Source organism: Alligator sinensis, unplaced genomic scaffold, assembly GCF_000455745.1.
Source record: "Alligator sinensis unplaced genomic scaffold, ASM45574v1 scaffold293_2, whole genome shotgun sequence".
NCBI classification, from domain to species: domain Eukaryota; kingdom Metazoa; phylum Chordata; order Crocodylia; family Alligatoridae; genus Alligator; species Alligator sinensis.
The window spans coordinates 208,773-232,985 of record NW_005842922.1 but is presented as its reverse complement, the minus strand read 5'-3'; the positions used below and the strand labels follow the sequence as shown (position 1 = coordinate 232,985).

The 24,213-nt window shown below is 44.9% G+C and overlaps 1 protein-coding gene across 5 annotated transcripts; it reads right to left on the bottom strand.

Moving 5' to 3' along the window:
• Window positions 1-6,750: 6,750 nt before the first annotated feature.
• Window positions 6,751-24,207, bottom strand: LOC102371517 (torsin-1A-interacting protein 2). 5 transcript variants are annotated; one of them, XM_006036180.3, is made up of 7 exons: window positions 23,459-24,207; window positions 18,674-18,747; window positions 16,156-16,348; window positions 14,541-14,714; window positions 13,788-14,153; window positions 13,187-13,303; window positions 6,751-8,908 (listed from the first exon to the last, which is right to left on the bottom strand). In XM_006036180.3, the coding sequence occupies exons 3-7, from the start codon at window positions 16,187-16,189 to the stop codon at window positions 8,127-8,129; spliced, it is 1,473 nt and encodes a 490-aa protein (XP_006036242.1). In that variant the 5' UTR covers window positions 16,190-16,348; window positions 18,674-18,747; window positions 23,459-24,207; the 3' UTR covers window positions 6,751-8,126. The 5 variants fall into 5 exon arrangements, with proteins under 5 accessions (XP_006036242.1, XP_014381470.1, XP_006036243.1 ...); XM_014525984.2 differs by lacking the exon at window positions 23,459-24,207 and adding an exon at window positions 18,958-18,980; XM_006036181.3 differs by lacking the exon at window positions 18,674-18,747.
• Window positions 24,208-24,213: the final 6 nt, after the last annotated feature.

The following is a 24,213-nucleotide window of genomic DNA, read 5'->3' as shown; positions in this document are numbered from 1 at the left end:
TATGTACAGGACCTCATATATTCTGGATGTTACTATAAAAATAATTGTAGCTTGCAGTATCTTTTAAAAAAGAAAAGAATTCTTCTTCTGGAGTTGCTAAGAATGTGTTACCTCTTCATTCAACTTGAGTTGTCCAAGGTTTTCCTTTTTTTATGTCAGTGGTTTTCAGTCTGTGGTCCGTGGACCCCTGGGGGTGTTTAAGGGGTCTGTGAAAGATGACTATAATCAATCAAAAGTATGTGAATACCCACACTTACAATTCAAAGGGGTCTGTACCGCCATTTGAAATTTCCAAAGGGGTCTGCATATCCATTCAAAATGTTTTAGGGGTCCACAAATGGAAAAAAAAAGCTGAAAACCACTGCTTTAGGTCACAAAACAGAATTCTCTTCTAGAAAGGATGGCCCCCTGCACTCTTACTCCACCAGAGCGGTGTTTTTTATACATGTCTAAAGGCTACTTTAGTGAAGGAGGGTTGCACTGCTCTCTAGTGGTGAAACTTTTTAATGAGCCAGAATTTGAATCCTATCAACACAATCACAATATTTGGAACTAAAACTAAATTAGGAAACACTATAATTGTATCTCCCTTTCTTCAGTTTAACTTCTCCATATTGCATTGTTCTGAATCATCTCTATTATGCCATGTCTTCAGTGGACACCCTGTGCCACAGCCACTATCAGAGCCTTTGCTTTGAAGCTAGGAGAGTTTAAATTTTATTTGCTGTTGTCAATCCACAATGGACCTGGATTTTGAGACTTGTTGATGGATATTTAATACATGTTAATGTGGGGCATAGTTGATGGCTTTAATTCTACATCAGGACTTCTCTGACTAAAAAATTTAAATAAGGAGCATGTGTTTTTATTCACTTTCTCCTAGTCCTGTCCAGGGGAAAAAGGGCCTTACTAAATGTTAATCCAAGCGCTCAGGCCCTCCTTTTAAACGCTAGGCACTAGGTATAATGGATGTACCTACTATCACCATTGCTGATCGAACTGCTCATCAGTGTAGCATATCAGGAAAGCCTAATTTTACTACTCGAGCTGGGCATGTAGGGAAGGGAATCCATTACTTTTATTGAAAACAAGTAAAATCCTATGAATGACAATGGAAAGAATCCCACTGACTGCAAAAGATGTTCAATCAGCCATTAAAGTATGAATGAAGGATTAAACTGATTGTTTGTCTTTTCTGATCAAGAAATAGTTGTTGTTCCAAACTTCATGAATTAAATTTAAAATGTTTTAACCTCTGTGAAGCCACCAGAGCAGAGAAATCTTGACATGGTTGAGTTTAGTTACAAGGCCAGTGAGGGTTGTAGTCATGCACTGGCCATGAACGGGGAAGAATTTGACTACAGAATACACACCAACTGCTGAAACTTCCTTAGCCTGATGAAGGGTTTTTGAACTCGAAAGCTTGCTTAATAACTATTCTCTAACTATTTGGGTTGGTCTAATAAAAGATATCAAATTCACGCAAAGAACCTTGTCTGCCTATGTCCTTAGACCAACACAGCTACAACCTACACCCCTACTACAGAATACAGCATTTCAATCACAGGACATGTTGCCACAGAGTGAGGGTAATTTCTAGAAATAGATTTTTAAAGTTGACAAGGAAAACATCCTAAATAGATCCAAGACAGCGATTAACTATTGATGCTTACAGAAACCTCTTCCTTGAAAAATGCTGAAAAGTAATTTTCTCAAATGTCTATGAACCGAATTCAAAATCCATTGATGTTCATGGTAGTCATTCCATTGACTTTTAAGGCTTTAAATCTGGCCATATATATCTTCTTTTTCTCATGTCCTTAGCATAAATTAGATGTTTTTTCCAGAATTGTGCACAAGTGATGACTCTTTCCATTGCTGCAGTGAGGACCTCCTTCATATAGGTCTCAGCAAAGAGCTGGTAAAAGAAAACAGCTGGTGCTGCATAGTTTGCACTTCACCGCATTTGCATGTATTTGTGTCATTAGAGTAGCCCCATTTGATCATGTTTGTTTTTGATCTTCCAATTTGCACATGTAGGCGACTTCAGGTGTTGCCGTGTTGGCCAGTCTAGATCAGCCCCTCTGGGAAGGTCCTCCTGGGGTTACAGTTCCATTCCAGAGCACCTGATTGCACATAATCTTTCCTTCTATAATCTCTGTTGCATCCTGTCAGCTGTCATGTCCAGTGGCACAACACTGGTGACTTTTTAAGCCTTTTAGTGCAAATGCCTGGGGTCGTCCGTCTGCTGTGATTTTTCTTTTTGGCTCACTACCTTTCTTCTGATATCAGGTGGTGCAATGTCAGCCAGTAAGTACAAACTATCCTTTGGTGTTGGCTTTAGACATCCTGTTATTTCACAACAGCTGTTAGTCACAACTGGATCTATCTTCTTGGCATGAACAGATCATTCCCATGCTGGACACGCATACTCTGCAGTCGAGTAAAACAAGGCAATAGCAGTGGTTTGTAATGTAGTCAGTTTCGCTCCTCACTTCGAGGTGACCAACTTTCAAAGTATGTTGTTGTGGGCACTGACCTTCCCTTTTGTCTTTTATATGTGTTTTGGTGGTAAGTGCTCAGTCCAATGTAACCCCCAAGTATGCAGGGTTCAGGTGATTTAGCAGGGATCCTGGCTTTCTAATTTTAAAAAATCCCAGATTTTTCCGTTAAAAAGACAAACAATCCCCCCCCCCCACCCCATCCACATTTTTCTGTGATTAAAATGAAACCTCTCTCTCTCATTTATATTTATATACATATTATCCGTAACGCTTCTGGCCAACTGCGTATGCGCTGCCGAGAGGGCAGGTGGACCAAAGGGGCAGGAGGGAGACAGGAAGTGGTGGTGGGAGAGGAGGGGGGAGCAGTGTCAGATCTGAAGCAGCATGAGAGAGGGGGGGAACAGGGCCAGACTGAAATGGTGGGGGAGAGGTGGAGTAGAGCAGGGCTAGACCGAAGTGGTGAAGGGGAGGGAAGGTGGAGCGGGGTCAGACTCAAAGCGCCAGTCAGGGGATAAAGGTAGAGCGAGGCTGGATGAGGAGCATCGGGGATGAGGGGAGTGGGGTTGGACCCAAAATGTGGTGGGGAGGGAGAGGAGGGGCCAGACACGGGGCTCTGTCCCTGTCGGCCCCTGCTGTCATTCTTGATGGCAATTCGCTAGTATGTTTGTGTGTGTATAGATAGATATATGTGTATAGGTAGGTGTGTGTATGTAGATAGATATATGTGTATAGGTAGGTGTGTGTGTGTTAGTGGGGTTTCATTTAAATCACAGAAAAATGTGGATTTGGGGTTACTCTTTTTTTTTTTTTAACCAAAAAATTGGGGATTTGTATTTATTTTTCTTTTTTAAATCAAAGAACCAAGAACCCTGGTGATTTTAATCAGTGGGATTCTATCCCAGGTGATATTTAATTCCCAATTGGCTTCTCTGTGGCATACGTGAAAAATTGTGACCTGTATCTTGATTGGGTTGGCATGAAGCTGGTTCTTATTGTACTAATCTAAGAGGTTGCTCAATGTATGTCAGTTGGTTCTTGACAGTGGCAAGTCCTTCTCTTGCAACATGATGCATAGATCAGCACCGTATGTGTCCTTATATTACTCTGTATGGGTTGGTCGTTGGTATATATGTTAAAAAGGATCAGTGCTAGCAAGGTACCCTGCGGTACACCATTTTGTTGTTGTCTCCAGTGGCTGTGTTTCTTGCAGAGCTCTACATAAAAACACACATATTCTGCAAAAGAGATTGGATAAGTTGCATACATGCTATAACACAAAGTATCACTGACATAAGTATCACAGACTTCTTACTCCAAGTAATGCCTTTGCTTCAAGCAATCTGCCAAATGGAATAAATACAAATATCTCCATTTTCTAGACAGTTAGATGAACACAGATAAAGTGATTTGCCAAAGGCCACAGAGTTACTTACTGACAGAAGAAAAGAATCTGGTGTTCAGTCTCCTAGTATCCTCTTTGATCTGCTACAGACAGCACTGTCTCTGCAATTATTTGTCTTTAAACTTGATTAAAATTAGATGACTTAATTTCAACCTGTCTCGACTTTTTGTGTGAAAGATGCTTGCATATCCCACTTCCTAGCTAGCACAGTGTAGTACTTGCTTTTGTAAAACTCATGGATAATCATCAGACACTTGAAATGCAAAGCTGACTCTATCTTTTGTGGATAGAATAAATCAGTGTAGACCAACGGTGCTCAAACCTTTGGCCCCGCAGGCCAGATGAGTAGCTGAATCAGGCCCCGGGGCCTCGGATTGCCCGCTTCCCTGCCCTGTGTGCCAGGATTGGGTCCTGGAAGCCTGGCATTCCTCTCCTGCCTCCTGTATGCTGGGGCAAAGCCCTGAACTCCCTCTTCACACTCCCCACGCACTGGGATTGGCTCCTGGGGGATTGGCACCGCCCCCTCCCAGCTCCTACACTGGGATTAGGCCTTGAGGCCCAGCACTACCCCTACCGGGTCCTGCACACTGAAATCAGGCACCGGATCCAGAGCACAGGACCTGGGGCCAAAATTCTCTGATAAGAATACAAATTTTTCTGACTAAAAACCCCAAAATCTGCCTTTTTTGCAATTAAAGTGAAATGCCACTACAAATATATAGGTATCAGTTGAATACAATGTTTTATTAATATATTTATAATTTTAAAGCAATTTGGAAGCCTACCAGTGCCTCAAGCATTATAATAAAATACATTCTAAATACCTACATACTTTGGCATTTGATTTTGGTTATTTTATTGTGGAAAAAGAGCTCACCCTGCCCCCTTCACTCACCAGGACGTGGGTCCAGCTGTGGCTGTTCTCCCCCCTGCTCACTTTGTGGCGCTGAGCAGCTCTGATATGCCAGTATCCTGCCCCTGCTCATGCCATTGCCCCTCACTCCTGACCCACAGTCCCTGCCCCACCTGGCTCTGCTGGTTCTCCCTTATTCCCAACCCACGGTCCCTTGTCCCCACCAGTGCCCCTTACTGCTGACCCAGACTCCTTTCCCCACTGGTGCCCCTTACTCCTGACCACAGTCTCCTTCCCCCCCCGCCGCCAGCTCTGCTGGTGCCCCTTACTCCTGACCCACTGCCCTCTGCCCCTGGACCCCAGCCCCCCAGCATGTGGGGAACTGGGTGGGTGTGTGGGGAACAGGGGGACTGTGGGCATAGGCGGTGTGAGGGGCAGGGGAGCACAGGCAATGCATCAGGGAGTATGTACCCCATATTTCTGTACCCACAGCAGGGCACAGGGCTGCAGCCCAGCGGGACCAGCTCCAGGCAAGAGCCACCTCTGCAGCCCAGCAGGTGGGACCCAGCCGCCATGGCTGCCAAGATGAGGCACTGAACGGGCAGTGTAGAGTTGTGTCCCTGACTGCTGCTGGATGGGCAGGGGGTACCTCACCTTGCTGACCATGGTGGCGCAGCACTCCCTCCTGCACTGGGTCCCACCACTGAGCTGCAGAGTTGGCTCCTGCCTGGAGCTGATCTGGTCAGACTGCAGTCCCATGCCCCACTGGGTGCAGAAATCTGGTGGGGTACATACTCTCCCTCCCACCCTTGCATATGTCACTTGTGCACCCACCCCCTGCCCCCATAAACTTACCTGAAGGGAGCTGCAGGAGCTGCTCTCCACCATACTGCCTGGCTGCCACATGCATGTGTGCACACACACATGCATATGGCACTCCCTGCGCCCCACTCCCCGCAGCCCCTTGAAGGTGGGAACTCTGCTAGCCTGCAAGAGGAAACTTTCAGTTTCCCAGATTTTTCTTCTTTAAGGGAGACGATCCATGTTTTGCCACGTTTTTCCATGGCAAACGGAAAACCTGGATCCCTGGTGATGAAACAAATACAAACTCTTGCAGGGTTCTGTAGGATTGCCGTGTTCAGCAACTTCCAGTGATGCCCCAAGGAATCCCTTCATTTCAAACAGCATAAGGTTGGGTCCCATTTGAACCCAAATTATCATCTTCAGCCATTTGTATCTTCTCTCTTGGTTTCTGGGTCTTTGGTAGGGGTGCTGCTGAATCCCCTTTGCATATCATATGACTACATAAAATGACCAACATTTATTTTGGGAAATCATCTGCAAAGCAAGGAATAAGGCATATTCTTCAGAATTCACAATAAACAAATGCAAAATCTTCAAATGTATAGTTTTCAAAGATAGTAGAATAACTTGGGGGAGGTGAGCAGGGTACCAGCCCTGGGCTTCCACTTAGAGAGTCACCAGGATGGTGGTTCCCTGGGGAGTCTGTAGTGCTCCAGTGGCAGCAGCCAGGTCCTGGGACACCATTCCACTGCTGTAGCAGCAATAACAGCAACAGCTGGGGCCAGGCATATTGTCCACACCAGCAGCAGCTAGGGACTTTGAGTTCCTGGGGGAAGGTAACACTTTCAGATGGTAAAGTGGACCACAGCTACAAGCAAAGAAACAAGTCAGGGCAATGTGTATTAAGGGTGTAACACTGAAGTGCAGGTGTCAGATTGGGCTGGCTTTATCCATCTACCTGCATGAAATCTCACTGAATCAGTGGAGCTCTGCATGGGTACAGGCCTCCACCATTCCTGTATAGGTGCAGGATGAGCCTTTACACCTTGATCCAAAGTCATCTGGAATCAGTGGAAAGGGCATTGTCTTTGTTTAGGTTTTGAATTGGCTTTCATATAAGTATCTGAAACATCATGAAAGTGTGTGTTAAATCACTGAAACATTTCCACTGAAGAAAATAACAGGCAAAACATTTAATCTCAACAGTGATTGAAAAAACAGCCATGTAGGTCTTTCATTTTTAAATATTTCATTACAAAGTTTTCTTCAATTAAATATTAAATAAATCACAGAAACAACGCATTTAACCTTGGGTCGTATAAAAACATCTTATTGGAGCCAAAACTTTTTTCCAACTTTTTGTTTTGTTGGAAAAATAGAAAATAGTGTTTTGAAGGTGATGCAAAACCAGCATTTTTCCTGGGTTCCATAAAAAAAAAATTTGCATGTCTGTAGTCCTAAACTAAGCATAGATCCATCCAGTATTAATAATTCCATTTTTGTATATGCATTAAAACGCACCAGAAATATACCATAGTATAAAAAGGATCCAGCTCAACTCTTAAAGCTTTTTTGGTGTCTTTCAAAACCTCATTTGTTTAATTTTTTTCCCCTAAACCAATATTTAAGAAGCAACAGAATTTTTTCCTTTATAAAAAAGCATAAAAATCTCTATACTGGAACAACTCTGTTGGTTAAGGTGGGCCATATATCCATGGTGCCTTATGTGCCTGTGTAATTCTTTTTTATCGCTTAATTTGTCTTTGCATTAGAAACAGAACAGATAAATGTTAATTATTTTCCTAAGCCACTGAAATTATATGATGGACTGATCTTTTGCCAATTATTATGCCGGAGCTAATAGCAAACCATGCATAGAACAAGACTAAAGTATTTCCTTGTTTAACAGCAATATTACTTAAAAACAAAAATGGCAGCCAAGTTCCATCGTCCACATTAAAACACATCTTGATCTGACCCTTTGGTTTGCCGAATTATAGCAAGGAGAATTTTTATAAGCAATATCATTATTCTTTTATATAATGCAGTGCTACAGCTATAGTATGCTAAAAAAGCTTTGAATCAATGGCTAACAATCTGCATTAACAATAGATTTTCATTTCCACATGGGAGAGAAAAAAAATCCCCATGGGTTTATCTTCAGAATTAGATGGCATGTAAAATATATAACCACTTTGGAAGAAAACTGTCTAACATTCCTGAGCTATGTCTTGAAAAAGGGGTGTGTGCTGAAAGGCAAAACGGCCTCTGTTTTCTCCCCAAATCTGGACAAGCACAATAAAAAGTGACCTTATTTGTTCATATGATCTTAGCCTATAAAAGGCCAAGAAGCGATTCACCTTTTCTCCAGAAATTAGCAACTGAAAATTGGGGTGCATGTCTTTAAAAGAGGAAACTGATTTTAAACAGTCTGGTTCATTCTGCCTTCCTAATCAAGAGGTGTCTTATTTGGGGTGCATGATATGTGAATAGATATGGTAGTTGTCACAACTTTTCTGAGATTAGGAATTGTGAGTGGTGCAGAGCCTGGTATCATTCACCTCTATGGTTTGGCTAGGGAAGAGCAGCCGTTGTTCTCTATGGCTTTGACTGGATGGATGGGCAAGACCAGGTGGGATATGCGGCTCCACAACCCACTCAGCTTATCTGTGTCCATGTGATTGTAGGAGCTGGGAGTATTGGTGTTGGTGAATTTGGCCCAGAGGAAGTCACGTACTTTTTCCTCAGTCTTCCGTGGGTTAATGTTGACCTCTAGCTTCTCCTCCTCCAGCAGAACAGTTAGCAGTAGTGCTACATCTTTGAAGGCCGCACTTTCATGGTCACAGTACTTGTAAAAGATCAAAGTGGAGCCAGCTGGCAGCGACTCAAACTGATGCACCACGGCTGCCTTCCCACCTTCCCTGAACCCAGAGCTCAGTTCATTATCCACTTGTAGTTTTGCTTTGTCGCTATCAAGCCTGGATTTACTAGCCCCATAAATATGAATTGTGCTAGCACCAAGTGAGTTGGAGTAGGCATCGGCAATTTGGTTGCTCAGGCACTCCAAGGTTTGCTCTCCTTCACGGGCAGCGGTAAAGATTAAAATGGCTGGCTCTGTGTGATGGGAAGAATTGATGTGTCTCTGCAGGAACTTGCGTCCTCTAAGCCACAGGGCAGGGTTCTGCCCTGGAAAGCTGACTTTCAGCTGATCCAAAGCTGAAGAGAAGGCCTTCAACACCAGATTTTCTTGCATATGTGAGGACTGGGAAGTATAGTAACCACTGGAAAATATGCAGAAGAAAACCAATAGTATGACTCCCAGTAAAACTGCACGGGAATGAAATCCTGTTGAGCAGAGAGACAAGAGAAAGAGAATGAAAGAATGAGTCAGAAATGAGTGCAGTTAGAGGCTAACATAGGGCTAGCACATAGGGTTTTTTCATGCCCAGCCCCCCCACCTGCTTTCTAATGGCAAGTGGCTGATTTGCTCCAGTAGCTACTGGTGTCACGGAAACATTTTATGTAGCAATGGCAGGGGGAACTCTTACCCAAGATTCTAGGATTTTTTCCGCTCACAAAATGTACACATTTTTCTCCCACAAACTAAGTTAGGCCTGCAGCTTTGGAACCACTGCATAGAAGTCCTTATGTGGCTCCTGGGGAACTTTCAACTAACTGCAGGTTTCATTCTCTTTTATCCTAGCACTTAATATACTATACCCCAGTGCAAGGGCAAGATTTTTCTTTTGTGTTTTGGTGATATTTGTACATATTTGTAGAGCAATCTTTTGAGTCAGGGAGAGCTGTTGAGTGCCTGGCACTTTGAAACTCAGCCGTATCTATCTCAACTGCTTATTCTGCCCCTGTGACTAAGGTCCAAGCACCTCAGGGCACGTCTACGCATTGCCCTATGGCGATGTAGCAACACACTATGTCACTACAGTGTGCTACAGCAACACTGCAATCACATGGGTCTACGCGTGATTGCCAGCTACATCGCCAATAGCGGCACAATCCCCTGGTACACTGCACTGCTACGGTGATATAGTGGCAAAATCTAACCATGTGCTGCACGCACAGTGCAGTAACCGCCCATACTGCACCATGTTTTAGTACTTCTAGAAGGAAGTACTAAAGCACGGTGCCATAGCAATATCACCACATAGCAATGTGTAGATGCACCCTCATTTTTTAATGGACTTTTTTCTACAATAACCTATAAAGTATGACAGTGCTGTTATGCCTGTGTTATGTATGGGAAACTGAGGAACAAGGAGGCAACAGATTCAGTGGCAATTCAGCACCTAAATACATTTGAGGATCTGGGTCCCAGGGCATGATGCTAGAAGAGCCTCTGCCACTTAAAACAGTAAGGTTGTAACAGAAGAGCCCCCTTGCGGAGACAGTGTTGAATATGCCAAAAGCAGGCTTGTTTCCTGTTAGCAGAACTACACAGACAACAGCACTCTTCCATCAGACCAGCTATGTCACCATGTAGGGTTTTGATAATCTAGCTTTATGTCCATGGAGGATTTCCAAGCTAGTATGCCAGAAGAATTTCATAGTGTACACCTTGCCCTGGGGCATACAGGAAGTGGCAGAGTATATTTTTGAAGCTAAGGCCTTGTCTGTCCTCTCTTGTCTCTTTTGTCAGAAGTTCTGGCATTAGGCAGCTGCTGCCACCACCCAGACCCCAGAGCACTTGTACATCCATGTGCTTCTAGAAGCTCTTCACAGCTCCAGTACAACAGCTGTGCTGCCTGAGCATGAAGGGCTGGAGCAGCCAGCTGATGGTGCAGGAATATCTACAACACCTTCCGCTGGCTGCCAGATGGTGAGAGAAGACTTACTTGCACAACAGAGGTGTCCTGGCCTACACCACAGTCTTCCTGACAGACCTCAAATGTTGTAGTGAATTAGGCCTTAGTCTCTCAAGAAAGACACAAAAGCTGGTGGCAGAACATTGTAACCTCCCTGAATACTATATCATTGACCTAAGGGTGGCTGTTCTAAGGCAGCAAACTTAAAAAATAGTTCAAACCAGAAATTGCAGAACAAGAAAGCATCCACAGACTGGATTATGTTAAACATGGTTTAAACAGGGACTATGGATTCTTATCCTAGTACCTGGATTAATTTGTATGACTCCTCTGTTCCTATATGCTTATTGCTTGTTTGTATACCTCTCTAACATTGCCTCCCTTTCCTCTCCCTCTCCCCTTCCCTTGTCTTCTGTATTTAAATGTCTCTCTCCTTCTTGTATACTGCTTTTGTGTACATCCTTTCACAGCACCCAATGAGGCAAGCTTCAGCCCATGAAAGCTTCTGCTACATAGATCTATCTACTTTAGTTAGTCTATAAGGTGCAATTCTACTTTGTCTTCTACTTGACTTCCCACTAACATGGCTAACTATCTCTCTCAATCTCTCAAGAAACAGGCCAACACCCCACCTAAAGGGCCGTTCTTCTTTTAGTTGAAATCTTAAATAAAAATGTAGGTGTTTTACTTCAGTTATCTTTCCTTTTTTAAAAAAAATCCTGGCCAGCAGTGTACCTTGTGTATTTATTTTAGTAAATACATAAGGCCTCATCGCCACCTACAAGAGGGAAAAGACTACTTGGAAAGCCCCATAGTGCTGAAGGTCTCCCAAGGCATAATACTGTGTGATCTATGTGCAATGAGGAAATGTGTCATACAGTGTCTCAGCGTGTGCTTGGATGCCTCAGCCCGAGAACTGGAGGGAAATCCCATGTATTATGTATGGGACTGAAGAAGACGCGACTTAACTTAGGGTTACCATACATCCGGGATTTCCTGGACATGTCCTCTTTTTAGATCCTTCAATCCCGATCCAGGCAGTTTTTTTAAATATGATCAAATGTCTGGGATTTTGGTCAGCTTAGCTTCAAAGATTTCCTGGCACTTCCGGCTTGCCCTAGCAAGGAGCTGCTTGCGGGGGTGGGGAGAGGGTGATTGGAGGCAGGGCGCACACACACATGGTGGTCAGCATGTAGCCAGCCAGACGGGGTTGGGGGGAGCCCAGCAGCTGGATACAGGTAAGTCTGTGGGGGACGGGGGTTGGAGGACCAGGGCTTGGGGACTGTGGGGGTGGGTGTGGCTGTGTGTGTGGGTGGCCGGGGGCAGGTCTGGGGCTGCAGCTGAGTGAGGGAGGTGCCTGCCCCTCCTGCAGGGGAGGGGGGTTGGGGAGGCCTTCAGAGGCACCAGGGAGCATAGGCAAAGGGAGAAAATATTATTTGGGGGACTGAGTAAAACTTAAATACTTCTGCACACAGACCCAGACACACAGCCCAGCAGGTAAGTCTGTGAAGTGCAAGGGGTGTGGAGGAGGGAAGAGGCAGTGGGGGGGCATGTGCCCCTTGGATTTGTGCATGGGGCATCACAGAGGTAGCCTGTTGCTGCATGCTGGGCTCTGGAGTCGCGTGATACCATGTGCCTTCCATGCAGGTACATGGTGTCATGCAGAACCTGGGCAATGGCAGCAGGGCACAGAGCCCAGCGCAAAGTGGCAGCCCACCTCCATGATGCCCTGCACACAAATCCTGGGGGCACGTGCCCCCCTTGCCTCCCCTGGATGCATGCAATGGCAGAAGCTTCCCCATGCCCCTAGATGAGCTGTCCGCAGCTAGGACTGTCCCACAACTCACCCTGGCCTTGGGGTCCTATTCACCCCAGCCCCTGCCTCTGCCCCACTCCCTCCTTTACTGTGGGGGCCTCGATATGCTCCCTGCATGCCCCTTGCCCTTCACAGACTTACCTGCTGGGCACTGCATTCCTGGCTGCTTCTATAGGCTGTGGCTGCATGTCTGTCTGTGTACACCCCTCCCACTCCCCACCTGCAGTCGCCCAGAGCCTGCATCCAGGCTGCCCTGTAGTCCTCTGTGCTGCCACTGCTGCCTCAGCCTTCCACTGCCTATGCCAGGGAGCTGTGTTGCTGGCTTGGCAACACTGGGGCCAGTGCCTGTGCTCGCAGAGGCAAAGCAGGGAACTATGGATTGGAAGTGGGAGGTGGTAGGGCTGTGGGGTCTGGGGTCAGCAGGGCAGGGGCACTGACAGCACCAAGGAGTTGTGGGTTAGGAGTGAGGGGCACGAACAGGGACCGGGGGGGAAGGGGGGAGCTGCGCACTGGGAGTGAGGGGCACCAGCATAGCCCAGGGGGGCAGGGTACTGCAGTTCAGGAGTGAGGGGCTCTGGCAGGGCTGGGGTCTGTGGGTTGGGAATGAAGGGCAGTAGCAGGGCTGGGAGGTGGACTGGCTTGGGAGTGAAGGGCAGGCAACAAAATGGGCAGAGGCAGGGAACCGGCATATCGCTGCCCCGCCTCCCCATAGTCATATACCCTCCTCCCTCCCTGCATGACAAGTGTCCTCTTTTCTGGAACTGGAAATACGGTAACCCTAAATTAAAGAAGTGATTTGCTTTCTATGTGAAACCTGCTTCTCCAGAATCCCCAGTAAGTTATTACTTTCCTCAGATCCCTTGGCAAGAGTTTTATAAGCACTAAACAAAAGTGTAATTAAACAATTTGACTGTGTTTCATTATCAGATCCTTGAACTGATTACATTGAGAGAAGGGTAATCCACAAGGGAACCTTCCCATTCTCACCACTGCATGAATAGGACTTTTCCTTCTTCAGTAGTGCTTCTGGTACAATCTGTTTACTTATTGACTCCACAGTGGGATTGACTGTATCTTGTTGGCCTCCAGCATCTGACTTCACAGCTGTGTAATTTGTATAAAAGAAGAAAGAAGGAATTTGTCACTCATTAAAGAAAAAGGTTTCTGATACACAACAAAGTGAAGATGTTTCCAGGCTGCAACAGCAGGAGCAGGGGAATGGAAAAAACAATAAACACATTTAAGAAGCTTCAAGCTATAGGCACCTTTGCCTTCAGAGACTATAATCACAAAGAAAAGAGTGGCAGGGGACATGTGGTTCTTTAAAATCAAACATAATCTAGTTTTTTTACCAAGCAGGAGAGAGTCCCACTCAGGGACAAGGAAATAAGGAAGTCTGTGCTGAGTTGGACATGGCCCTTCTATCTACTCAGCTATTTGGAAAACTTAACTACAGTCACCGATTGAGAAAGAAGCCCCACAATGCCATCTTTACAAGGTGTCTTTTCCAAGTCGGGGGTCTGCATTATCTTGAAGGTAAAGACTCTTCATAAACCATAAAAGCAACAACACACTTATTATGACTCGCCTTCGTTCCTGTGCCTCTTCCTCGAATCAGATTTGGATCCTTCTATGTCCTGGGTTTCCTGAGCGATAGGATCCAGTGACTTTCCTTCCAGAGCGAGTCCGATGTTTTCCTCTTTTCTCAGGGGCTGCCCTGTGATGTTCTTCGGTGCTTCAGATAGACTTACATCTTCCCCTGCACCATCAGAACTCAGTGGTTTTCCCTCTGAGGAATCCTCTTCAATTCTTTTGAAGGGGCTTCCACAGATATTCCTTGAATCTGAGGGATCTAATATTACCTGTCCTGGGGAGGTTTCCAGGTACACAAGATGACCTTGGCCCTGAGAAGTTGTCTCCACTTCTCTTGTTACCTGCTCTTGTGCTCGATAGCCTGTAGGAACAAAAAATCATAAACTCCATTTTCTTTAATGCAATAAACAAGAATATTGAGTAGTTTCCAGGGGAAGGAGGAGGGGGAAACAAATATAAGAAACAAGTTCTCGACTTTGTCAAAGAAAAGGAATTTTCCTAAAAAAATCGGTACATTTTCTGCTCTGCTCTCGAAATAATCTATCCTGACCCTCTGAAGTCAGTGTGAGTTTGCATGGCTCTCAATCTGGAGGAAATGTCTCACTTGTCAACCAGACTATTTGATCTGTAAAAATGGTATTTTGGGGTATGTCCCTTTGCAGATTATCACCATAAAGTGGAAGGAAAAGGATCTGCTGGAACAATAAGAGAAGCAGCACCACATTATGCGAAGTACTGTTTGACTCACCTTCACCTGAGTCTTCTCTCCTGTTGATTTCCTTGACACTTTCTGAAGGAGTCTCTTTCATTGCATCTGTAGAATCTGTAGATGAAAGCTTACTTTCATTGGAATCCAGAGCTTTGCTTGCCAAGGCAGATGCACTGGTTTTCTCTTCTTTCCCAGGATCTTCTGTACCACACTCTATATGGGGAGAGGATTCATGGTTTCTGGGTTCAGCAAAGTTTGGGTAGCAGAACTAAATCAGGTCTTGCTCGCATGCAACTCTCAAATCTCCCACCAGACCGAACTCCACTGGGCTCATTTTGCAAACATAACCCTATCCATTTTAAACTCAGTACTACTTGTATTATTTAGTCAATCCAAATAAAAAATGTCCATATTTAGCAGAACTTTCTTCTCTCTCCAAATCTTATATGATGGGATTCCCTCTGTCTCTCCTCTCCAACGCTGTTGGCGTTGATGTTGTGGTGCCTGTTTCTACAATCTGGAGCTGTTCAACTTTTGGAAGCGCATTTAGATGCCTGCAGCTTGATCTTCCCTGGGAAGGAATTCCCCTGTGTCTCATGTATCAAACTAGAGTTAAGCAGCAGGATTGTATGCATATGCTGGGGGTGCAGGGAAGAAGATTTTTCTGAAGCGCTCATCATTGAGCTTCATGATGCCTACCTAGCATCCTAGATACAAGTCTAGTGCATGTTGTCACAAGGACTCCAAAATGAAAAGCAGTATTGTTTACTTAAGTATAAAAGTGACTATCGGGCGCTTCCTTTTATTGACCTGGATCTACAGAAATAAAATATGCATTTCCTTTAATTTCCTTCTAAGACTTAGGTTTCATTATAAACATCTTTACAAGGGGTCATTTTCTCTGTTTTCTTTAATGCAATAAACAGGAATAAGTAGTTTCCTATTTATTTACAAACTCCTAACAAAACTACTAGTCCTACTACCTCTAAAAGTGATGCAAAAATCAGACAGGGAGGAGAGATTTTTTCAACCTGCTACTGCCATAGGTGAACCATATTAAGACAATTGTTCAGAGCAGTCTGAAATGTTCAGACCAAGAATGCTGAGTCCAGAAGGAACGGACCTTGGTGCCATAGAAACTGGGCTCCAGAGCATAGTAAAGGAGTCTGGCCCATGCAACAGGAGAGGAAGTTGCTTCTTACAGCAGTGTGAGACTGGTGACTGAGAGGAGAGCCTGGGGAGGGAGCTTCCCAACACAGAGTAGGTGGGGAGGACTGAGGAAAGGCACTCTGGAAGGACTATAGTGTGTTTCTTGGAGTTTGTGTTTTCCTTTGCCTGTTTGTGATTTGGGGCAAAAGGAGGCTGTGAGGTAGGGGACAGCTGGAAAGGGAGAAGGGAGATTGCTAAGGGCACTATGGGAAGAACACTGCGTGGTCTGCTTTGGGACAGTGAACAGCCTGACTAAGGCCCTGGAGCTGCAGAGGATAGCTGTATTGCCCTTGAACTGTAGACAGTACCATTGACTGGACCAGAAAGATGTACACTGAGCGGGGTAGAGAAAGTCACTTGAGGTTTCACACTGATCCGAGGGCTGCCTTAGATTTTTGTTCAATGCATCTGAAAATGTGATTCCTAATGGCTACACCCAACATACCCCCATGTGGATCCTGGTCTGTGTTCTCCTCCATTTTCTTGCGTTGATGTTGTGGTCTTGACTAGTTTGTTTCGCTTTCTGGTTTGATCATAAAATTGCCTTCTGTCTTCTTTCTTTTCTAAAGTGCTTGATGAGTCCCAGCCAGCTCATGCATACCATCCCCTTGTTCCTCAAGAATCACATATTGGGATAACTAAATGCCAACGAGAAAGACAAATATAAAATAAGGAAGCAATAATTCATAATTAAAAAAACTTGAGAGCTCTTCCCCTTCTCCTTCCTCCCTGCAAAGAGAACACTTTAAGGTTATCTAAATTGGTGTGATGCTGTTAACTTTATGATGGAACGTACTAAAATGCAACTCAGATAATGAAGTACACAAAGACTTTGGTCTAGGTGCTATTAGCTGCCTGCAACCTTTAACAGGACCAAAAACATGTAAAACTGACTATAGATATGTTAAGGGGGATCTGCAATTGTATTACCTTTTTAACCCATTAAATAAGTGTATCTTTTGTGTTCATATATAGAGAACATCAGCCCTTATGGCTGAGCCGCAGGGACAGGGTAGGATGGTGATGTGGTAAATTGCACCATGCCTAGTAGGGCTGTGCAAAATTTTGGCAGCCGTTTCATTTTGGAGGTGTTTTGGCCCGTTTCAGTGCCCGAAACACCTAATCCAAAATGAAATGGAAGGCTCTGAAACATCTCCAAAACTAAACAAAACCATCTGAAACATTTCGCAAATGTTTCAGATGTTTCGGAACGTTTCAGAGGTGCCCTCCGGGAATAGTCTGGCATAGGCCTGCAGCCCTCCTTTCAAAGTGCTGGGAGGCTGGGCCCGGGGTCAGTGATGACTCTGAAACTCATGCTAAACTTGGGCCTACTCACAAAAGTTAAAATGAAGAATAATAATGCTAACTGCATATTGCAAGAGGATGTGATTTCATGGCTAGGCCATCTAAGAAGGAATAATGAAGTATATCTTCCAGCTTATATTGCTATATTCAGAATGATTTCAAGCAGACTCCTAGGTGTCTGGGGTATAACCATATGAAATGTCTATCCTTGATTAATTAGTATGGTAAATATTTCTTTTGTGACTAACTCGTGTTTATGTGCAGGAAGAGACATCCTGCATATGTAATAGATGTCTCCTCCTGATTTAGTATGTTTTTCCTGGCTGTTAATCAGTTTCTTGATATGTTTCAAACTGGATAACCTCTTGTTACTGAAGAAGGTAACTCATTCAAATTAAAAATTTCTGATAACCAGTAATGAGCAGGTTTTTCCTGTCAGTTACTGCTTGGGACTCTTTCTTGATTTACACAACTAAAAGAATACTTTGAAGATGCTTAACTAAGGGTATAAAAAGGCAATAAAACAGCAAACAGCGCACATGCTTCAAGAGTGAGAAATCTCTCTGATACCAGTTGCTGATGCGTCTGACTTACTCGAGAAGTTGAAGAGAAACAGACCGCCTCTTTGTTGCCTGTTTGGTGAGAAATCATCACCTTATAGCTAATTACTGGACTTTGATTTGGCTTGGGCTTACTTGACTTGATTTTAAATACTTGTAGTAAATAAAACCTTTCTGTCACTCATTGAATGAGGTGTTGTGTCAATCCCTGAGCTAGTCCGGAATCCTAAGTTTTTATTGCTAACAGTCAGGCAGGGCACTCATGGAGGCTTCTCTCGCAACTCCCCACTCTGGGGCAGAGGCAGACAGAACCGGAGGAGCTGCAGGAGAACCTGCAGCCGCCCAGCTGTGCCTGCCTCTCCCTGGCTGATCTGAATCAGTGCCAAAAGAGAGGTGAAACTCCGAAACAGCTTTGGCCGAATCGAAATGGAACAGGGATCTGAAACACCAAAATGAATCACTGTCCTCCAAAACGGCTGAATCTGAAACTGAAATGAAACACAGCCGTCTCGCACAGCCTTAATGCCTACCTTTGCTGTATTGTCTCTGTGATCAAAAGGCTTCTGTCTCACTCATTCAAATCCTTTGGATTACACAATTACACACAGAATAAAAATAAAGGGAAGAAGGAGCGCTTGGGCAGAGAATGAATAGATACCAAAAAAAATTACTACAATGGCTTTTTAACAAGTCCCAAAGACCTTACTCGAGGGTAGGACAGCAAGAATAGAGGATAGCAATATGGAATTCCATTTCTTTAATAAATATAAAATCTTCTCTAATGCAGTGCACTGTGCAGCCAGATAGCTGTTGTGAGCACTGGAGGTTCTTGTCTTCACACAAGTTATGAGGTATTCAAAAATACATGGTAAAAGTCAGGAGAAACTTTCCCTGCTGGAGGTCGGGTCACATCTATGATGTGCTGTAGTACAAAGTCTCTATGTCTAGTTTCAGCAGTTTTTGCTCTCTGTACTTGGTGTAAAGAGACCCACAGTAGTTGGTATGGTGCCTCTATGTCCATGCCGTCTAACAGAACATAGTACCGTATTTGGAATTACACAAATAATGGTCCCTTACAGGGCAAGTGCCCAGACTTACAGCTCTCTCTCTCCCTGTGGCTCCCAGGAATTTCAGGTCTCTTCTAGATCCCAGTGCCCGATTCCTGCGTTGTGCTTTTCAGAAGAAACAGGAAGTCAGAAATAAAAAGCAACTCTACTGTGTACAAAGTTCAAAACTTACTTGTCTAAATGCAGCAATCTGCGGGGGATTTCTCAGCAGAGGGTTGTTACACACACCACTGCGCTTCACTGCACTGCCAGCTTCCCAGAGACACTTTAGTTTTGACGTTAGAAATGTAAAATAGTCCTCTCAAATGCACACACCCGTCACTTCTGAATCCTTCCACTGTCAACGTGACAATGAACTTTGTACTGGCTCAGGTTGCCTGAGTGGAATGCTGGGATGTGTAGTCCCTTTCACCCTCTCTGAATGCAGCTGCATTTCTCTTCATGAATAGATCAGCCAGTGGCATTGTTTCCCATGGTAAACACGTATTTTTAGGAAACAGCACGGCAGATTGGACCTATTTATAGCACTCTAGAATTGTATAAAGCATCCTTCAATCAACATGTGTACTAAACAAGTCCATAAGTTAAAAAACAGAACTACAGCAGAGGGAAAGCTTAAGAGATATAAAAGAAGGGAGGAAAAAAAAGATGATTTATGACCATAAAAAGACTACAAATGCAAAATCTGTCACACCTCAGAGTATGGACTATGCATGCCATGGAGTCTGTCCCTCTGGGCTGTGAACCTGCTGAATCACTGCAACATTATGGTAGCACCCCTTGCCTTCTGACCTGCCTCAGTGAGCTGTGATGCTGTTAAAGAGTCTTACGAGACTGCCAAAAGGCAGATTGCTAGGCCACCATCCATTGAAGACCTGGTCATGTTCCTGAGCACTTGGTTGGAAGGAGGTTTCAGGTGAGATGGTGGGGACCTTACCTCGCTGTGGCCCACCCCTGTAATGGCATATCATGCCTTGGGAACTGTATCTGCTGCTGCTGGTCATGGCTCAAAAATCAGTGGGAGCTGGAGGTTTTGGCACTCCAAGCCCCAACCTCCAACCAGATCACGGTCGGTGCCTTCATGGTGAGGATCAGCCTAAAGGGGTTCCTGGAACAGGCCATGGGGTGAAGTACATCAACAACTTGAAGGGGAAACTAAACCATAGCAAAGTCTTCAAGGTTACCTTCAAATGGGATACCAGCAACCACTTTCTGCCTCAAGGAAACTTGGTTCACTTTACAGACAGGTGCTTCACCTATTCAGCTTACTTCAACTATTTCCATAACGGCACCTTCCATGGCAACTGGGATGAGGTGCTGGAGCTGCCACTTTGAGAACAAGCCTCTGCTCCATGTCCCATGTGGCTGCAAATCGCACACAAGAATATGGCAACTTTGCAACAATGCCATACAGGACTGGCTGGTCCCAGTCATCTTGGTATCAGTAGGGACAAAAACCACATGGTCCCAGCCTGCAGCAGCCCACCGAGACTGGACATTGTCTTGTCATCACTAACGACGATAGTAAGAAAATCCTGATTGTCGATGTGACCAGCCCCTTTAAAAACCAGTGGCAGGCTTTTGCTAAAACCTGGGAGTGAAAGCTGATGAAGTACAGCCTGAGACACTGGGAAGAAAGGGATACAATGTGATGGCGCAGGAGTTGAGCATCAATGTGTTTGGTGCATGGGATCCAAGCAATGATAGCATCCTGAGTGCCTGCAGAATACCTGGCACTACTTCAAGATGATGAGGCACTTTGTGGTCACCACCATCAGACGGTCAATGGCTGGCTATCATTGGTAGAAAGAGAACCAACCGAGGACATCAGCCAGAAGCAAAAGTGGGGAGCAAGACTGCAAGAGACACCACCACTATACTGTATAGAGTCTAATGAAAACCAAACACATTTCTGTTTGTACTTCACCCTGGGCAAATGTAGACTGCATGTTAAATGCAATGCATCAGACTGTTCTGTCATCCTCCAGCAGTGTGTACCATTGTGCAGGGTCCCATATTTCTCATAGGTATACTGTACCACATAAAAGTTTCAGTTAACATTCTCTGCCATTGGGGGACTGGAAAGGGAAAAGAAGCGTTTCTCTCATTGAACTGGTGCAGATTGAAAGAGGTGGGAAATCACTGATCTCTCTGCACAGTGGGATCCTGATCTTAGCTAGAGTGTTTTGTTGCTACCATAATACAAATAATCATCTGCTGTTATTTGTTATGTTGGAAGCATGTTAGAAAGATATTTTTCTCAACTCAGTGTCCATTTAGAAAATACAGGTTCTAGCCCTTTTCCTGTTGGCCTTTTTGATCACTTCATTAAATCAGCTTTGCTTATTAAAAAAAAAAAGTTTAGGAACTGGTTTGAAAATTAGCTTCTATAAATGAAAATAGAAATATTCAACATACTAACTGTCCCTATAATAGTGATGTTGACAGAATTAGCCATAAGAACAAGCTACTCACAAGACACGGGAACTAAAAGGCTGGCCTAAAATTCCCAACCTCCTCTTAGCAAAAGGATCAAAGATGTGATCTGATACTGTCTAGAAAACTGGAAGTATACTGCACAGGGTGAGCCATATTTAAGGAAATGTTTAAGTTCTTATAAGTTTCTTCTTCAAAGTTACTGAAACATGTCATCTAGTTCCTACTGTGTGAACATTCCCTTAATCCATGTTCACTAACAGAATATAAATGCTGCAGGATGCATGATGATGATAAAGCCAGAAGGAATCATTATGATGAGTGAGATTAACCCCTGCGCATAATGCAGGCCAAGGGATTTTATACTAGCAAGTCCTTCACTGCAGGGACTTATTCCTCTTTGCGCTCACTCCTGGCCTGGCTGGAAGGTGCACACTAGGGCCGTGTGAAATTTTGCTGCCCGTTTTGTTTCAACGCTGTTTCGAGCCATTTCGACCTCGAAACAGCAAAGTCAAAACAGAACAGGCAGGGCTGAAACAGGGTCAAAACAAAACAGGGCAGGTCAAAACGTTTGGAAAAATTCAAAACGTTTCGAGTTTGGACCAGGAAGCTGGGCTATGGGCTTACCTTCAATGGCTTGGCTTGCTTCCCTGCGGGGAAAGAGAAAGTAAAGTAAGGGGATGGAGGGGGAGAGGTGAGTGGGAAGGAGTGCTGTCATTATTGACATGTGTAGCTGGCCAGTGCCTGTCACCCTTCTCTGAGGTCCTTTCCAACCCCAGTGCTCTGGGGGAGGGACAGAAAAACTGCATAAAAGGCAGCATTTTTTTGGACCTGCTCCTGCTTTCTGCCTTGGGTGACTTATTGAGCTGTCTATTCTAGCAGCTCACTGTCAAACCACTAGGGCTAGCAGCACTGATTTTCTAAAGGGTTCCCTGCTTGTTACTGTAGCGAGAGGGATTTCAGAATACCTTTTTCTTGTAGGTGCTTTTATTATTGTATTCATTGATTTATTCTTTTGAATGTTATACTTATATTGGATAGGGTTACTATAGAACCTATTCTATATAGGAATTTACTATATATATTTGTTTTTATACAGTCATTCTTTGCACCATACCAATGCTATTGAATTTATATCCACAGACGCATATATTTCTACCATGTTCATAAATCTCTTGCCTGCACCAGTAGTACAGATTTGAGTTTATATAGGAACACAAATACATTTACATATTTCTTGAAAAGGAAGTCCTGAAACACCTCATGAAGAGTGGTAGAAAGGCAAGTGGCAACACTGGCCAGCCTTCAGGGAGGGGTGGAAGAGGGAGTAGAGGGAGAGCTGTAAGCCCCCCCTACCCCCCACCAAACTGAGACGCAGCCTCTTTCCTCCAGCTAAAAGGGATGAGGCTGCTAAAAGCAGCAAGGAGAGGGGAGCGGTGCCACTGCCACTGCCCCGCCCGAGACTGCATCCCCTCCATGCTCAGCAGCCATAACCCCACCCCACCATGACCACAACCAGCAGCACCAGCACCATCACAGCAGTCTACACCACCCCTATGTCACTTCCCATGCTGAGTCTTCCAGTGCCAGAAGAAGAGCTGGCACTGGATCTGGATCTCAGTGCCCTAGCAAGGGAAATTCTGGGGAAGGAGGGGGAATCAGCCGAGTTTGTGCTTGGAATTCTGGCACACTGCAACCTGCTGGACATCTGACACCCTAGGTACCTCTGCACTTTTACATCCCGCTTTCCACCCCACCCTTTCCCTCACCCTGACGCCTCCATTTCCATTTTCACTGACTGCCTTTCTTGCCTGCATTGCGTGCCAGGCCAGCCTCTGGCTTCTTTACTATTCCTTCCATCCAGGACCAAGAGACACACCAACTGCAGGTACTTCCTCAGCCTGACAAAGGGTTTTTCAACCTGAAAGCTTCCTAAGAGATATTTCTCTATTCCTTTTTTTTCCATAAAGAATATACAAACATAAAAACACAGGATAAGCCATCACACACACCACGAGTAACATATATCCAACACAACATCTTTACTTCTTGCTGTCAATTCCTTTACAACAAGAAAGGCTCTGTGACAGTTCCGTTTGGCTACTTTAGATGCTGCTGGTGCCAATGCTGTTGAGCCAGCTACGTTATTTTCACCTGCCATCATTTACTGTGGTAGACTGGACTGAGGCTGTAGGGGAGGAGGCCTCACTGGGGCACGCTGCTGTGTCTTGCAGAGGCCCCAGTGCCAGGAAGGGCGCACCTGAACACACAGTGTCACCCACCCATGTCATGAGTTTTGCCTGTCACCAGCCAGAGGTGCAGGGCCCCAGAACCCAGAGTGCCGCTGCACCTCTCATTGAGACCTGGTAGGCTTCATTACCTCAGCAGGGGCTAGCAAGCCTGCAGTTTTGACCCCGCTGTGGCTTCACACATACAAGTGATAGGACTTTTGCTCTCAAGACTTTGGGGTGCAGTTTCTTTGAACCCCCCTGCACCTATCTCCTTGAAGCTTGGCAGGCTTCATGCCCTCGTAAGGGTCTATCATTCCTGCAAGTTTCATCTAAATCAGGCCAGAAATGACAAAGCTATAGCCTGTTTTGACCTTCCGCATTATATCCTATGGGTGAAATGTCAAAACAGGTTCGACATGTAGAAATGTTTCCACAGAATGATACGGAACAGCTGTTTCAACTCGAAACAAAACGCTGTTCCGTCGAACCGTCGGTCGAAACAGAACGCTTCCGTTTCGCGCAGCCCTAGTGCACGCTGCTCCTTTATCTTCGATCTGCTACCGAAGGTCACGAGCAATATTGTGCTGCTTGTCTTCAGCAGAGCAGGGTGAGGGAAGAGTTAGGGCCAGATCCAAGTACTGTCTGTAAAACATCTCTAAATGGTAGGAGGAGGCTGTAAAGGAAATCCTTTTCCGACCTTCTTGAGCCCATGAAAAACTGTTACCGTCGGAGAGCGCTTGCTTCTTTTTGTGACTTTGTCCAATTTAGGCTTAAAACTTAGGCACGTTACTGTTTTTTTCAGGAACTTGAGCTGGCTGGAATAAGATCATGCTTAGCCTCTTGGAAACCACGGGGCAACATGGCGGGGGCACAGGCGGCACAAGCTCGTCCTGCCGCCTCAGAG

What these genes read in the sequence shown, in the direction of transcription:
- LOC102371517 (XM_006036180.3), bottom strand. Translation starts at nt 16,189, where the DNA reads ATGGAGGAGAACACAGACCAGGATCCACATGGGG. An exon ending in GAGAGAAGACTCAGGTGAAG is followed by an intron (nt 14,154 to 14,540) that starts GTGAGTCAAACA and finishes TTGTTCCTACAG; the next exon opens with GCTATCGAGCACAAGAGCAG. An exon ending in AAAGTCCTATTCATGCAGTG is followed by an intron (nt 8,909 to 13,186) that starts GTGAGAATGGGA and finishes TCTGCTCAACAG; the next exon opens with GATTTCATTCCCGTGCAGTT.